Source organism: Passer montanus, unplaced genomic scaffold (assembly GCF_014805655.1).
Source record: "Passer montanus isolate IOZ18808 unplaced genomic scaffold, ASM1480565v1 scaffold12, whole genome shotgun sequence".
Lineage (NCBI taxonomy): Eukaryota > Metazoa > Chordata > Aves > Passeriformes > Passeridae > Passer > Passer montanus.
In genome coordinates, this window is record NW_024358722.1 from 3,563,151 (window position 1) to 3,578,311 (window position 15,161).

At 57.9% G+C, this 15,161-nt stretch overlaps 1 protein-coding gene across 2 annotated transcripts; it reads left to right on the plus strand.

Moving 5' to 3' along the window:
• Positions 1 to 590: 590 nt before the first annotated feature.
• CAPN11 (calpain 11) lies at positions 591 to 13,672 on the plus strand. Of its 2 annotated transcripts, none has more exons than XM_039697720.1 (22): positions 591 to 719; positions 3,577 to 3,859; positions 4,420 to 4,489; positions 5,835 to 5,953; positions 6,092 to 6,225; positions 6,366 to 6,534; positions 7,099 to 7,182; positions 7,267 to 7,352; positions 7,548 to 7,622; positions 8,024 to 8,184; positions 8,264 to 8,433; positions 8,640 to 8,651; positions 8,923 to 9,134; positions 9,231 to 9,270; positions 9,530 to 9,595; positions 9,957 to 10,014; positions 10,112 to 10,176; positions 11,020 to 11,088; positions 11,220 to 11,298; positions 11,891 to 12,007; positions 12,081 to 12,139; positions 12,378 to 13,672. In XM_039697720.1, exons 2-22 carry the CDS (start codon positions 3,614 to 3,616, stop codon positions 12,402 to 12,404), a joined length of 2,118 nt encoding a protein of 705 aa, XP_039553654.1. In that variant the 5' UTR covers positions 591 to 719; positions 3,577 to 3,613; the 3' UTR covers positions 12,405 to 13,672. The 2 variants fall into 2 exon arrangements, with proteins under 2 accessions (XP_039553654.1, XP_039553653.1); XM_039697719.1 differs by lacking the exon at positions 591 to 719 and adding an exon at positions 1,541 to 1,695 and having other exon boundaries at positions 12,378 to 12,872.
• Positions 13,673 to 15,161: the final 1,489 nt, after the last annotated feature.

Genomic DNA, 15,161 nt, shown 5'->3' on the forward strand with positions numbered 1-15,161 from the left:
CACCATGAGTCACAGAGGGCACGCAGGGGCAGCCCGATGCGGCTGTGGAAAACCCCAGGGCAGTGGGAGCTGCCGGGAGAGGGCCCTGCTGGCACCCAGCTGCTGCGGGGAGAGGCCAGCAGGGGCAGGGAGGCCGGGGCAGCTGCTGGTGGCGTTGTTGGCCGTGGCCACCTGGACCACTGATTGAGGTGGTGCGGGCACAGTCCCCGCAGGCATGAGGGAAGGGAGAAGGGACACCACCGTGGGACCACCGTACTCAGCCGTGGCACCAGAAAGTCAATAAGTCCTGGGGACAAAGGTGCAGTACAGAGCTTCACCCGGCTACGCTGGGGTGCCGGCAGTGTGGAGCAGTCACCTGCAAATCCATTCCTAGAGGAAAGTTGCTTCCTCTTTTCCTTCCAGCCCCGGTTTCCGTGCGAACCCAACCCTTCCCTCAGAACAATGGTGGAAGGGGCACGCCCATCCCGGCGGTACCCCGCCATCCCAGGAGCTGGGAGAGGATGACAGCAGACAGAACCTCACCATCAGCCGGGATCAATAATCCCCTCCCAGTGTCTGTAAGCTGTCACTGCTCCTTTAATTCCCCCTCCCACTGCCCTCCCGGTTGTGCTCGTACATCCTGCCCGCCGAAACTCCACCTTCCGCGGGGCTGTACTGAGCCGGGCTGGGCTGTGCCGGGCCGAGCCGGAGCGGGCAGGGCGGTGGCGGCGGCAGCTTCCGTGAGTCCATCCCCCCATCCTCCCCTTGTCCGACCCCCAGCTTGGGTTAAGCACCGGGGGGGAGCCCGCTGCCGGGCGGGCAGGGCTTCGGGTCCCTCCGTCTCCCCCTCCCCGGCTGCTTCCTCTGTTTTCTCAGCTTATCTAGGCATGCCTACCCCTCCCATCCTCTTTCTGTCTGCGAGGATTTTTGTATTAGCTAACGCATCCGCAGAGTACCGCAGCCTCCCGGGATGCGCTGCCGACCCCAAAGCCAATCCCGCATCCCGTCAAAGGAATGCGGTAACATAAAGGGTAGCCTGTGGGATCTTTGTCATCTGGAGGGCTGGAAAGGGCCTGAGAGCTGCTTGAGCACTGTGGGATGCCATGGGCGGCTGTGACGCCTTGCCCGGAGCTGAGTGTGCGGCACGATACCGGGTGTCAGGGCTAGTTTTGAGGAAGGGAACTCCCCACTTCCGTTGATTTGCAAGAGCAGCTGGCAGCCAGAGGTCTGCAAAGATTTCTTGGCTGGACTTCAACAATGATGCTGCCCAAGGGCTTTGCAGTATGCGCTAAAGTGCACAAGGTGTCAGGGACCCTGCAGGAACCAGTGTGTCTTTTTGCTCCCACCTGGGAGGGATCAGAGGTGCCTCGAGTACTGGAAAGCATCATATTGTAGTTGGATATCACCTGTGGTGGAAAACTGCCCTGGGGGCTTGGCTTGTCTCATCACACCCCTTCCTCCTCCGTGAAGGACCTGCAGTGTCCATCAGCATAATCCTGGGAGGTGTCAGTGGCTGACCCCATTGCTTTAAAGACCCATGTGGTCCCTCTCCCATTCTGGGGTCTGAAATGCTTTCCTTTGCTCTGCGCTTGCATGACCTCCGTCTGCCACTGAGCACAGCCTTCCCGAGTATTTTGAGCCACAGAGCTAAGAATAACTCGTACGGTGCCCGTGTCTGCACAGAGCTCCCCGTGTCCGCAGCCATGTCCCGTGCTGGTAGGTAGGGTGGGAAAGGGTGCAGGGAACCTGTCAGGGGCTGTGGGTAGGGGAAGTTCCCTGGCCACTGGCAGGTTGTGGTGTAAGTGCCAGGGAGGTGGTGAGTGGGGTCTGGAGGCAGTGTGGGCAGCTGTAGTTGGGATCCCTCCTCCCTCAGGGCCCCTCTGTTCTGGGAAGTGTCTGGGACTGGAGAAGCCATCCCGCCAGCTCTGCAGGCACCAAGTGCCTTGCCGCTGGGAGAGACTGCCAGGGTGTGGCTGTGGGGCCGGGGCTGTAGGAGGAACTCCATAGATTTGGGACTGTCGTAGAGGAGAGAAGAGCTTGCGCTTCCCCCGAGAAGGGTAGTGGGTTTGGAGCATCCCAGAGCAAGCAGAGTGATGGGGAAGAGTAATTTTTTTCTTCTGAAGAGCTTCTGGCTAGGACAGCCACATGGGTTAGCAGCCAAGTTTATGCCTTACACATGTGCCAGGAGCTTGCACCCTATTCACTGTTGCCTGCCTTCCCTTTAGTTGTTACAGCACTTCAGGACAAGGAAAGCCGCCTCTTTGGAGCCAGGCTGCGCCCTGCTCCCCTGGGATAGGGTACTGGGGAGGGAGTGGGCCAGCACTGGCATTCGAGTTTGCTGCTCTGAGTGGGTTGCTGGCTCCTGGCTTATTTACCCAAGGACTACACCACTTTCTCACTTGGAGAAACCTCTGAAGTATTGGGCACCAGCCCAGCCAAGCAGGAGCTGAGATTGCTGGGGAGTGGGGCAGGATGAGCCGCAGATGCCAGTGGGCTGGGGGCGGTGGCACCTGCCCCTGCTGCTGGTGACACCTCTTGCACGGAGGCTTGGAGCAGACGGTGCCAGAGCCCCTTCCAGCCTGGGCGGTGCGGTGGGTTGAGCGCTGCCTGCCATGGTGCCCGGACAGGGCCGAGGGCAGCTGGACGCCGGGAGCCAGCTGGGACTTGCCGGGCAGGGCTGCGGGACCAGACGTGCCTGGCAACTGTGTCCAGCTGGTTCGAAGCTCCTGGCCGGGAGCTGCTGGTCGAAGCCCCGGGAGGATGGCCAGAGCAGGGAGAGCTGCGGGATGGGGGCTCTGCGGTGTCTGTCCTGCCCCGCCGAACTCCGCAATCCCTTCCCGGTGTCTCCCGGCAGGCTGCTCCACTGGCGCTCGACGAGCCTTGAGTCATCCTCCCCGTGTGTGTGTGTGCCGTCCCGCCTCTTCCTTCCCTGTCCTGCTCTGGCCCCACAGCTAGAACTATCTGCGCTCTGCTGGGCTCCTCCCTGCCCGGCCCTATTGACTCAGTGCTCAGGCAGCCGGGCCGGCTTTCGGGGAAGAGGGAAAAGGAGAGGGGGAGGCCCCTGCGGGTGGGAGAAGCTGCGGGCAGCCGCTGACGCCCTCCCGGCCGAGACGGCTGAGGAGGAGCCGGGACGAGGGAAGAACCCGGAAAGCTGCGCCGGGAGGAGGCTGACGAGGTTGGAAAGCGTCTGAAATTCCTCCGGGCTCAGCTTTTTGGCATATCGGGGACAGGACAGGACCCATGGTCTAGGTGCTGGGGGGCTGTCTTCTCCCAGCCCGCCCTCAGTGCTGCTTTGTCCCCTTGGTGTCTCCTAAAGACAGCAGGGCTGCGAAGGCCAGGCTGGAGGCCAGGGCTCAGAACGGGGCTGCTGCTGGGGATGGGGTCTGGGAGGTTCTCCTGGTGTGTGTGCCCACCCTGGGGTGCTCTGGTGTCACTGGGCTCACTGTGCCATTGCTGCTGGAGAAGGTCTCTGCTGTGGGGGTGGTGGGGAATTGCAGATTCAGCCTCCAAGCCTGGCTCTGTGTGATGGCTGACATCCCCAGGGCAGAGCCAGGTAGCGGGCCCTGCCTCAGCGTGGCCGTGGCTGCTGTGTTGCAGGGAGCGGAGCGCGAGGTAGCGGTGCTGGTGCCGAGCTATGATGCCCTTTGGCGGGATGGCTGCTCGCGTGCAGAGAGACCGCCTGAGAGCCGAGGGGCTCGGCCAGCACAACAACGCCATCAAGTACCTCAACCAGGACTACGAGGCCCTCAAGCAGCAGTGCATTGAGAGTGGCACCCTCTTCAGGGATCCCCAATTCCCAGCTGGCCCGACTGCCCTTGGATTCAAGGAGCTGGGGCCACACTCCAGCAAGACACGGGGAGTGGAGTGGAAGCGTCCGTCGGTAAGTGCTGGCCTTGCTTCTCCTCAGGCTGGGCTGGCCTCCCTGCCCTGCACGTCTGCACTGGCGTGGTGTGCTGAGCTGCAGACTGGCCCTTGCTGGCACCCCTCAGTGCTCCAAGTCCCTGGAGTGCTGCAGAGCCACTTTCCCAAGGGCTCAGGGCCGTTCCCCACGAGTGTCTGCTCAGAAGAGCATCGTGCCTAGCAGGCACTGCTTCCTCTGGGCAGCAGACTGTGGGCTTCCAGACAGGTGGGTTGTGTTCTTGCTCCTGGGTGTCATGGCATGGTGTGTCACCCTCAGTAGCTGGGGCTTTTGAGAGGGCATATCCCCTGGTGTCATGGGGCAAGGGGAATGCCATCCAGCCTTGTCCTCCCACGGATACAGCAGATCTTGCCTTGCCTTACCGTGATGGCCTTGGGGTTGCAGTCAAGCAGCCTTCCCTAGCAGAGGGCAGGTGGGGTACATCTCACAGGGACCATATACCATTTCTCTCGAGTCAGAGCTGCAGTGGGTGCCAGCCCTGCCAAGATGCAGCACCAGGATCTGATTCTGTCCTTCTGCAGGAATTAGTGGATGACCCTCAGTTCATCGTTGGCGGTGCCACCCGGACAGACATCTGCCAGGGGGCTCTGGGTGAGTGTTGAAGCTTTGTCCCTGGGCCTTGGTCCAGGCTTTAGTGACTGGGGAGGGTTGGGTGGCCCTTTCCATTCAGTGAGGTGGAAACTGCAAGTCAGGGGGCATCCTGTGCCTCCTGGTAGTTCTAGGTTAAAGCTCCACAAAAATGTGTGGATGTGTGCACAGCTTGGCCATGCTGAGATCAGTGGAGATTCTGGGTGCATCCATGCCTCACACATGCTGACAACAATGCCAGGAGCTGCTCCAAAGAGCTCCCTGCTTTGGTAAATGGTGAGGGATGGCAGCTGCATGACAATAACAAACTGAGGTGGTGGTGGTGACAAAATGCTGGTGAGCAAATGCAGTGTGGCAGAAGGGTTTTGAGAGGTGTACGAGTAGTGATTTGTCTTTTCTCCAGAGGTGTCTCCCAAGGCGAGGGCACTGAGGCAAGGAGAGATGTATTAACGGGCTGGGTAGGCTAGCAGAGCTGAACCACAACTGGAATTTTGTGGTCATCAGAAACAGATCTTGGTACCACAGACAGTGTTGTCCTGATTGGGAGCAAGTAGGGCACTTGATTGGGAGTACTGTCTACCTTAGCACATTTAGCATGCTGTTTTCAGGGCTGACTGCATTTAATATATCCAGTAATTAGGACTAACTTGAGGTGGCAACTGGAGTGCATAACAGCCCAAAGCACTGTGGTAGAGTTCACTTGGTCATTAAAAACTTGGAAATGGCATTTTGTCAAACCACAGCTCAGTTACAGATTATCCGGGCTCAAGGCTAAGGTGTGAAAGGCTTCAAAGGCAAAAAGAGAATCAAGTCAAAGAATTTAAAGCACAGTTCTGGCCTGGAGCAGCACTTGTGGTTAAGATCACTCGGAAGGAAAAGTGCGGTGGCATTGCTTGCAATTTGAGAAGCTGGGGCAGCAGCATGAAACCACTCACTTGCTAAAGTGGCTTTTATCCTGCAAAGTGTAATTCCAAAAAAAGCTGCAGAACTTGCTGTCTGTGATATGGAGGGCAGTCATATGAATGAGTTCCAGGAGGGTCCAGAAAAATGGCTGCAGGAGGGGGCTGTTGGTGCTGACTGTGTGTGGTGGTCTGGACACAGACTCCAGGTAAGGGAGGAAAGTTCCCTGTTGCCTTGAGCTATTACTTCTCTGTGTGGGCAGGCTGAGCAAGCCTGGATTCCTGAGTGCTGCTTGCTGGACCTTCTCTGGTTTTTCCATGGACTTTATGAGCTGGGTAGCCCCAAATATTTGCAAGGAGAGCACACCATGGGCTCCTAAACATCCATCACCTACCCTCCCAGCTAGGGAGGTGATGGGCACTCAAACCAGGTTCCTCTCCTTCCCCAGGTGACTGCTGGCTGCTGGCTGCCATTGGCTCCCTCACGCTCAACGAGGAGCTCCTGCACCGTGTGGTGCCCCATGGACAGAGCTTCCAGGAGGACTATGCTGGCATCTTTCACTTCCAGGTGGGCCGGGAGCTTTTGGCCCTCCAGAGCTGGTGGGCTGTGGCAGAAGCAAGGGTGGTGGGTGGAGGCCATCCCTCTGGGGTAGGGATGATGCCATGTGATGCTCTGAGCTCACCCCACTCCCTCCTCACCCCCCAGATCTGGCAGTTCGGTGAGTGGGTGGACGTGGTGGTGGACGACCAGCTGCCCACCAAGGATGGGGAACTTCTGTTTGTCCACTCGGCGGAGTGCACCGAGTTCTGGAGTGCTCTGCTGGAGAAGGCCTATGCCAAGTGGGTATCCCCGTGGCGGGCACGTGGGCGGGCACGTATGGGGTAGGGCCTGTGCCAGGTGGAGGGAAGGGAGTCTCCTCTTGTGCTGGGTGGCAGGGCAGCTGCAGCGCCCTACCCTTGTCCCCCCACGCGCCCCTCAGGCTGAACGGCTGCTACGAGTCGCTCTCGGGGGGCAGCACCACCGAGGGCTTCGAGGACTTCACGGGCGGCGTGGCAGAGATGTACGACCTGAAGCGGCCGCCACGCAACATGGCCCACATCATCCGCAAGGCGCTGGAGAGGGGCTCCCTGCTGGGCTGCTCCATCGACGTAAGTGATGTGCTGGGAGGAGCTGATGTAAGTGATGTGCTGGGATGAGCTGATGTAAGTGATGTGCCAGGAGGAGCCGGGGCTCTGCCGCAGCGCTGCCCAAAGCGAGGCCTCACAGAGCCAAGGCTGTATCAGCAGTCCCGTCACTGGCACACAGGGTGGAAGGCTACTTCTGTGCCCTCTTACCACAGCACCCTTTCCAGAGCCAGTGTGGCAGCCCTGCGGCACAACACGTGGCTCCTTTGGATGGAGCAGGATTGTTCATCTCGAGTGCAGGCCTATAACTCTGGCCATGTTTTGCATCAGCAAATTGCCTGGAGCGGGGTTTTTAAATTCTAAAGTTTGGGTGGTTCTTTGATGGATCTTTGGGATCCTCTGCTAAGGAAACTGTCTTTAAATTGTCCACAACCAGCAGTCTTTGAGCACTGGTGGGAGCTGCTGCCTGCTACTTCTCTTGGCTGGAGCAGTGCAAAGCAAGGAGAATTCACACAGTGGAGGGAAGGAGTAGGGATAAGACTACATGAATTTAGTCCTGTTTACTTAAGTATTACACATTCTCCTCAGATCACAAGCGCCTTTGATATGGAAGCAGTGACCTTCAAGAAGCTGGTGAAGGGCCATGCCTATTCTGTCACAGCCTTCAGAGATGTGAGTCACCTAGATTAGACTTTAATAGCAATAGCAGCCTGGCCAGTGGCATGGGCTCCACCTCCTGTGTCTGGTGTCTGGCAGGTGAACTACCGGGGTCAGCAGGAACAACTCATCCGCATCAGGAACCCCTGGGGTCAGGTGGAGTGGACTGGAGCCTGGAGCGATGGGTAAGCAGGACAGAAGGGATGGCAGTCTCGCTCTGTCAGGCCAGCAAGCACTGCACACACAGCAGTCAAGCACGGGGCAGTGCTGAGGGGAAGCTCACAGTGTGCAGAGTCCTTCACATCAGAAAGAGAGTTGAGGGCCAGCTCTAAATTGCTCGCAGGAGTCCTTATCTAATTGTGTCTCTCCTGCTATTCTAGTTCCTCTGAGTGGAACAACATTGACCCTGATGAGAGGGAAGAGCTGCAGCTGAAGATGGAGGATGGAGAGTTCTGGTGAGTGCTGGGGAGAAGTGCTGCTCTGTTTGAGCAGCCGGTCTGGGAAGGAGCAGAGGAGCCGGCGAGAGATCCTGCAGTCATGCTTCACCTGAAGCGTGTGACCTGCCTTTATGAGCTGGCTTCCCAGCACTGGACAGCTTGCCAGCATTTTCTCATCTGATCTAGTTAATAATTTTCCTCCCTTGAAGAAAATTCAGGCCAACTAAATGCAAAATAAACATCTAGGAAGAGTAAACATCCCTTCGTACCCAAACCCCGCACGAGGCTTTAAATAAGTTATAACTGTTTAGGGTAAAAGATTTTACTTTCATTTAATTCTCCTGAAATGTTAGCTGGGTTGTGCTCTCCTCCCTCCCCGCAGCAGTGCCCTGGCCTCAGCCCCTGCTTGCCTCCCACAGGATGTCTTTCCGGGACTTCATGAGGGAGTTCTCCAGGCTGGAGATCTGCAACCTGACCCCTGATGCCCTCACCAAGGACGAGCTCAGCAGATGGCACACACAGGTGTTTGAGGGCACGTGGCGCCGGGGGAGCACTGCCGGGGGCTGCAGGAATCACCCAGGTACCTCTGCCCTCCACACCTCTGCTCCTGGCAGCGTGACGAAAGCAGGTGTCTCATCCATACATCCCCTTGCTCCCAGCCACATTCTGGATCAACCCCCAGTTTAAGATCAAGTTGCTGGAAGAAGATGATGACCCTGGGGACGATGAGGTGGCCTGCAGCTTCCTGGTGGCTCTGATGCAGAAGCACCGGCGGCGGGAGCGGCGGGTGGGAGGTGACATGCACACCATCGGCTTTGCTGTCTACGAGGTAATCCCTGCCTGCCCCAACGCTTCTTCCTCGGTCAGGCTCAGCCCTGCCAGTCCCACCTCAACCCCAGCCCTCAAGAAAATCCTTTCCACCAGCTTTGGCCAGCTGTGGGCTAATGTCCCCCATCCTGTGCTCCCTGCAGCTGTAAGGGATGGGGCAGGTGCTGGGATTCTGATTTTTTTCCCCCTTTTCTCTCCTATCTGCAGGTTCCTGAGGAGGTACGTCCTGAGCTGTCAGAGCCTACTCCACCTTGGAGGAAAGCACAAGACTGGGCAAAAATGGGTTGATGCATCTAGTGGCATGGGAGCTCCCACAGCACTGGCTGTGGCTAGTGTGCCAGTGGGAGCTGGGCATCTCCATGTGGGAGGGAGGGATGGCTCCTACTGGATGGGCAGGGCAGGGCTGTCCTACCTGATGGAGCTGGCGCTGGTCCCACCACTCCCTGTGGATGCTTCCCATTGTGGTCCACAAGCACATTCCTTCCCCCAGGCCCAGGGCATGCAGAACGTGCACTTGAAGAAGGACTTCTTCCTGCGAAACCAGTCGCGGGCACGCTCTGAGACCTTCATCAACCTGCGGGAGGTGAGCAACCAGATCCGGCTGCCCCCCGGCGAGTACATCGTTGTGCCCTCCACCTTCGAGCCACACAAGGAGGCCGACTTCGTCCTGCGCGTCTTCACCGAGAAGCAGTCGGACACGGCGTGAGTCCTGGCCTGGGGGCAGCCCGTGGCTGTGAGCTGTGGGATGTCACCACTGCAGGTCCCGCTCATCACCATGTTTTCCCCTTTCTGCCCCAGGGAGCTGGATGAGGAGATCTCGGCAGATCTGGCAGATGAGGTAGGAGCCGCCACTTTGGATGGGCTAGTGCTGAGGCTCCTTGGGAGGGAGAGCTGCAGGCGGGGGTGGCTGCCCGAGTCTGGGATCAGTATGGCTGGAGAGGGGCTGGCAAGGCTGGGGTGGTGGGGGTGTGGGAATTAACAAAGATGATAAAAACAAAGAAGAGCTTCCTTTCCAGTTGGCGTTTATTGAGCTTGGAAGGCAGGGCAGAGCCTGGGTTTGAACACTAACCTCTTCTTTCTGGTTTGCATCACCCCAGGAGGAAATAACTGAGGATGACATAGAGGACAGCTTCAAGAACATGTTCCAACAGCTGGCAGGGGAGGTGGGTATGGCTGCACCAAGCTCTGGAAAGCCTTCTGGAGAGGGGAGGGGAGGGGACAGGACTGAACCCCTGGCCGTGGCAGTTCCAGCCCACCCCACACTCACTCAGCCCCATCCTGCAGACAAGTCCATCTTTGCTGTGGCTCAGCCCAGCTGCCCGCAGGGATGGTGTGATGACAGAGGCAGATTTGGGGAAGAGCATCCAGCTGTTACCAAAACTCTTCTGAGTGTACAAGAACTGTAATGGCATCCTCATGTTTTGTGACTGTGACTAAGGCAGAGATGTTTAGGCAGAGGGGGACAATGGCCACAAGTGGGTGGAGAGCAGGCAAGGGGTGATCCTAACTCTGCTTCTGCTCCAGGACATGGAAATCAGCGTCTTTGAGCTTCGGACTATTCTGAACAGAGTCATCTCCAGACGTAAGCACTACTCTTCCCACCCCCTGCTCCCTGCAGCCCAGGTTGCTTGGCAGGTTGGGTTTGGATGCATGTGCTAAGCCTCCTCCTTTCTCCTCAGACAAAGATCTGAAGACAGATGGGTTCAGCCTGGACTCCTGCCGCAACATGGTCAACCTGATGGATGTATCCTCTTGGTGCTGTGGGCCAGGGCTGGTTTTCATGGTGCTCAGCCTGCAAGAAACACAACTTACCTCCTGGAGCTGAGGCTTGGCTCTATGGCAATGCTCAAGCTGTTTAACTGGGGGAAGAAAGGAAGGGGTCCTTATGGCTTCAGGGCCACCTGCCCTACACTCTTCAACTAAAGCAGCAGGTTTTTTGGCAAGGGACATCACTTCCCCTGCTTGCTTGGGCCAGGCTCTGCCACCAAAAGCCCAGCACGGTCCCACCCCATGCCTTCTACTTTCACCTCCAGGAGGAAGTTCCTGTGTTTCACTTCCTACAGGCTCCCTAGCCTGATGTGCTGTTGTGCCACCCAGCCTTTGAGGCACTCCTCAAAGGAAACAAGGACTATTGGATTTCTTTCCTCCAAACCATCCTGTGCAGCTGTGGATGAGTCAAGTGACAGGAGCCATGGCCAGTGTCCTGCTTGTACAAGGACATGCATCTGGGGGGGTCAGGCAAGGAGCACCTCTGAGCCCTTCTCCAGCCTGGCCTACAACATTCTTTTATGCTGCAGACCAGCCCAGCTTTGGTCCAAGGACAGCACAGCAGTGTGCTTCCTATGGCAGCAGCACAACTGCTCCCAGGGAGTGGCACAGCTGCTAGTTCAAGTGTTACCCTGTCCTTGCTGGGTTGCAAGCTTTTTGCTGATGCTGCATAGGATAGAGGGGAAGACTGGGGGAAAAACTGGACAGGCCAAACATGTCCAGGCTTTTCACACCTCCTGTGGCTGGGATCTGGTAGCTTTGCCTTTGTACCCTCCCCCTTTTCTGGCTGCTTTGATCTCCTTGACCCTCTGCTCCCCAGAAAGATGGCAGTGCCCGCCTTGGGCTGGTGGAGTTCCAGATCCTGTGGAACAAGATCCGGAGCTGGCTGGTGAGGAGGAGAAGGGGGCGTGCTGCACTGCACAGGGGTAGCACCCCTCCTGAGGCAGCAAAGAGGGGGAACAGCCAGCCTGGAGGCCAGAGGAGAGCCTTCCCTTCATGTCCTCTGTGGTGTTTTTGCAGACAATCTTCCGCCAGTATGACCTGGATAAGTCAGGCACCATGAGCTCCTATGAGATGCGCATGGCGCTAGAGTCAGCCGGTAGGTCTGGAGAAGGATGCGACTGGGCTGGAGGCTGGGGAGGGGGCTCCTGCTGTCACAGTCCTGCCCTAAATAGCAGGAGAAGAGTGTAACCAGCCTATATTGCATGCTTGAAGCCAACCTGTTGTAATGAGATGTGGCCCCTGTACGCACCAGGCTTTCTGCATCACAGCTGTGCTGAGTGTTGGAGCCTCAGAGTCAGAGATGCATGCAGGATGTCCCAGCCTCTGTCCTCCTGTGGCCTGCAGAATCCCATCCTGGCAAAGCAGAGGCCTGGGATGGATCAGTTGCACCAGGATTTCTGCATCACAGCTGTGCCGAGTGTTGGAGCCTCAGAGTTAGAGATGCACGCAGGATGTCCCAGCCTCTGTGGCCTGCAGAATCCCATCCTGGCAAAGCAGAGGCCTGGGATGGATCAGTGAGCTAACTAGTCATATGTGGCTGCAGGGAGAGCATCCCCTCTTCCTACTGAGGCTGGACACAGTGCTCTTCCTTGGGTGGGTTGGTGGACCCTTTGCGTGGGTGCATGGACTTTCACAACTACACCCTGCCCTCCTGCCTCCCTGGGGGCTGACTGCTCTCTGCCTTGCAGGTTTCAAGCTGAACAACAAGCTGCATCAGGTGGTGGTGGCACGCTATGCAGACAGTGACATGGGCGTGGACTTTGACAACTTTGTCTGCTGCCTCCTGAAGCTGGAGACCATGTTCAGTGAGTGATGGCCCTGGGGCAGGGAGAGCAGAAACAGAGAGATGTGTTGCTCACTTTGCTTGTGTCCCTGCAGGGTTCTTCCACAGCATGGACCCTGAAGGCACTGGTACTGCTGTCATGAACCTTTCTGAGGTGAGAGTTCAGCCCAGTGAAGGCTGGGGTGGGAAACAAGGGCACATGGCATAGGGTGAACGGGGTACCTAGGGTGAGTGGTAGAAAGCCCTCCAGCCCCCTGGGTAGGGAAAGAACCCATAAAAGATCAAGGTGAGTAAACAGGACTGCTGCAGGCTCTGTGTTTCATGGAGGGCTGTTAAAATTTACTCATGAGGACATGCCAAAAATGCTCATCCTTTCTCCCTCTCCTTCCCAGTGGCTGCTGCTGACGATGTGTGGCTAGGAATTACAACAGATCTGCTGCAGCTGGGACACCCCAATGGGCCAGGCCCACTCCAAGTGCCTCCCTTGGATCTATGGATACAGGATACTCTTCCCCCCTTGCTCCATCCCATGCTGAGCCACCAGCCTGCCTCCCAGCAAGCCTCACACCATCTTCTCCAGTGGACCAGGGGTCAAGGCAGGCAGGGGATTCCCTTCTCCTCTTCTGGGCTGGGCTTCTTTCCACATCCCCTTGCTCCCTCTCACCCCAGAACAGGAGGAGGGCGAGCAGCATGGGGGACCTGTGAGTCCCTGCATGGTGGCAGGCCGGGGGCCAGCTGCAGAGCAGGGAGGGGCAGCTGCTGGGGCATGAGGGGGAGGACACTGGTATTGCTTGCTCTAGTGCTGGCCCATCCCCTCCAGCACACATTGCCTGTCTCTGCACCACACCTGGGAGCATCAGCACATACTGCCTTGCCCAGGCAGCAGGCTCCTGAGGGAGCCAGAGTGGCCCTCTGGGAGGAGGAATGGCCACACTCGATATCCTGAAGCCCTTGCACCATACTCATTGCCACCAAGCGTGACCAAAGCATGGAGCCTGCTGGCTCTTTCCTGCGTGGCCTTCAACACATGCCTTCCACCCCCATGCCCTGCCTCAGCCCAGCCCTGGGTCAAGCTCTACAACTCAAGCACTGAATGTTTTGGGCCTCCTCCATCACGTGAACACATGCAACCCTGTATTGCAGCACTGAAGCTCCTCTTGTCCACGCAGACACAGCTATGCCATCACTGTCACAGCAGCCTGGCCTCCCCTCCCGTCTCTGGGAGCTCCTGGGACATCTGCTGCCCTTGGCCCACACCAGGGCTAGGGGGTACAGCACCCGAGAGCAATGCCTTCCTCCAGGGAGCAGGGGGTGTTGGTTTATGGGGGTCTTTGGCACAAAGTTGGGGGTTTTCTCCCAATCCCTCATCCTCCCATACTGTAACACTCTCCTCGAATCTTGGGCTCCTTTGCCCAGAGCAGATGAACTCCAGTGCCAACATATTTGCACTTCTCTGTGCTACTCCATTCCCCTCACCTTCTTCTGGGGCAATGGGTGGCTCCAGCCTGGCAGTGGGGGCGGCCCGTGCCCTGCCCTGTAGAGGCAGGCAGGCAGTTTGCTCTCCCAGACCCCTGCTGTCGCTGGAGGATGCACCTGCAGCAATAACCACTGCTGCCTGCCCGGCAGCTCTGCTTCCTCACCCTGCTCACTGTGCTCTCCAGGAATAAACAGATCTGTTAGACCTGTGCTCTGGGAGGTGTCTTGGGGTCTGCGTCCTCCCTCTGCTCGCCGTGGGCTGGTGCAGAGCCAAGGTCAGGCTGCCTGCCCAGCTTGTCCAGCCTGGGGAGCAGCACCATCAGGGCAGGTCTTGCTGTGGGGCTGGAGACATCCACATTCCCTAGGACTTTATGAAACTTGCCTCTTCCTTTGCATGGGTGTCTCAACACTTACACATGGGGCAGCACCACATAAGAGAGAGGGAAGGGAGCACTGCTCCTCAGGAAAGGTGTCTTGTGGAGGCTGGGGAGGGGAAAGAGGATAGGATGGAGTTAACTATGGAGATGATGGAAATGGAGAGCAGCCTGGAACTCCGGACCCTGGAAAGGGACCAAAAGAGTTTTATTTCTTCCCTGGGTACAGGCTGTAGGAAGTGAATATTTTCCCCTGCTTCCTCTAAGGTCATGCCAGTTACAGCTAGAAGCAGAAGCCTTCCACAAAAATGAGAGTGCTGGATGGTTGCACTTTTCACAGCCTGGCTCAGAGCAGGGCTTGCTGTCAGTGCATCCTGCTCCTTGCTCACACTCCAGAAGGACATTGCAGCCTGGATGGCCCAGGGGTGCTCAGCATTTGTAAGAGGAGTGACCTTGTGTACTCTATCCATCCCAGCATCTCAATATCCCTTATGCAGGTGTCCTTTGGACCAGCCCAGCTCTCTGGGACCAGCGTCCCAAGCAGCACCCAGTTCTGGGGCAAGCCAGCCTGGCTCAGAGCACAGACAGGAGCTGAGGTGTGCCAGCAGATGGAAACAGCCCCCAGCTGCCTCACAAGGCTGCCCTCTCCTGCAGAGGCTCCTCAGGGCTGGATGGAGGTGGGCTACTTGTGCTTGTCACTTGACTACCTGTGAGCTGAGCTGCCACCCTGTGGGGTGGGAGTACCCTAGGGCTTGCCAGCCCAGCCTTCCTGCTCCTCCATGCAATCCCAAATCCCCTGCAAAACAAGGCTCAGGTGGGACAGAACAGGGGTGCAGGCAGGCAGAGCTGTCCCAGCTGCAGGGCCTCATCATGCTCACACAGGCCCAATTATAGGGCATGGTGACACCCTGGCTTTGGGATGACAGGTGTCCCTGGCGTGGCCTTACCAGAAGCCCCCTCCCTCCCTCCCTCCCTCCCTCCGGGTGCCAGCTGGCAGATCCTTCCCCTCGCCGGCCCTGGCAGCTGGCAGCCCAGTACCAGCAGGGAGTCGGGGCAGGGGCTTCCCCAGCTGCCAGCTAATGCCACTAAAAGTAGCCTGGCTCATCCCCCTCATTCCAAAGGGAACAAGGAAGGTGCCCAGCAGAGGCCTTAAATCCTGAGGTGAGGGGGGTGGAAAGGGGGCCAGGTGTGACCAAACCTGCTCTTAGCTTTGGGTTTGTCTTGGGACAGGCACTAGCCAGCACAGCCGGCCCAGCCCACGTCTGCCTTCCCCACTCCTGTCCCACAGGTCTGTGCTGGGTGGGCCTGCAGTCCCCATGGATGCAC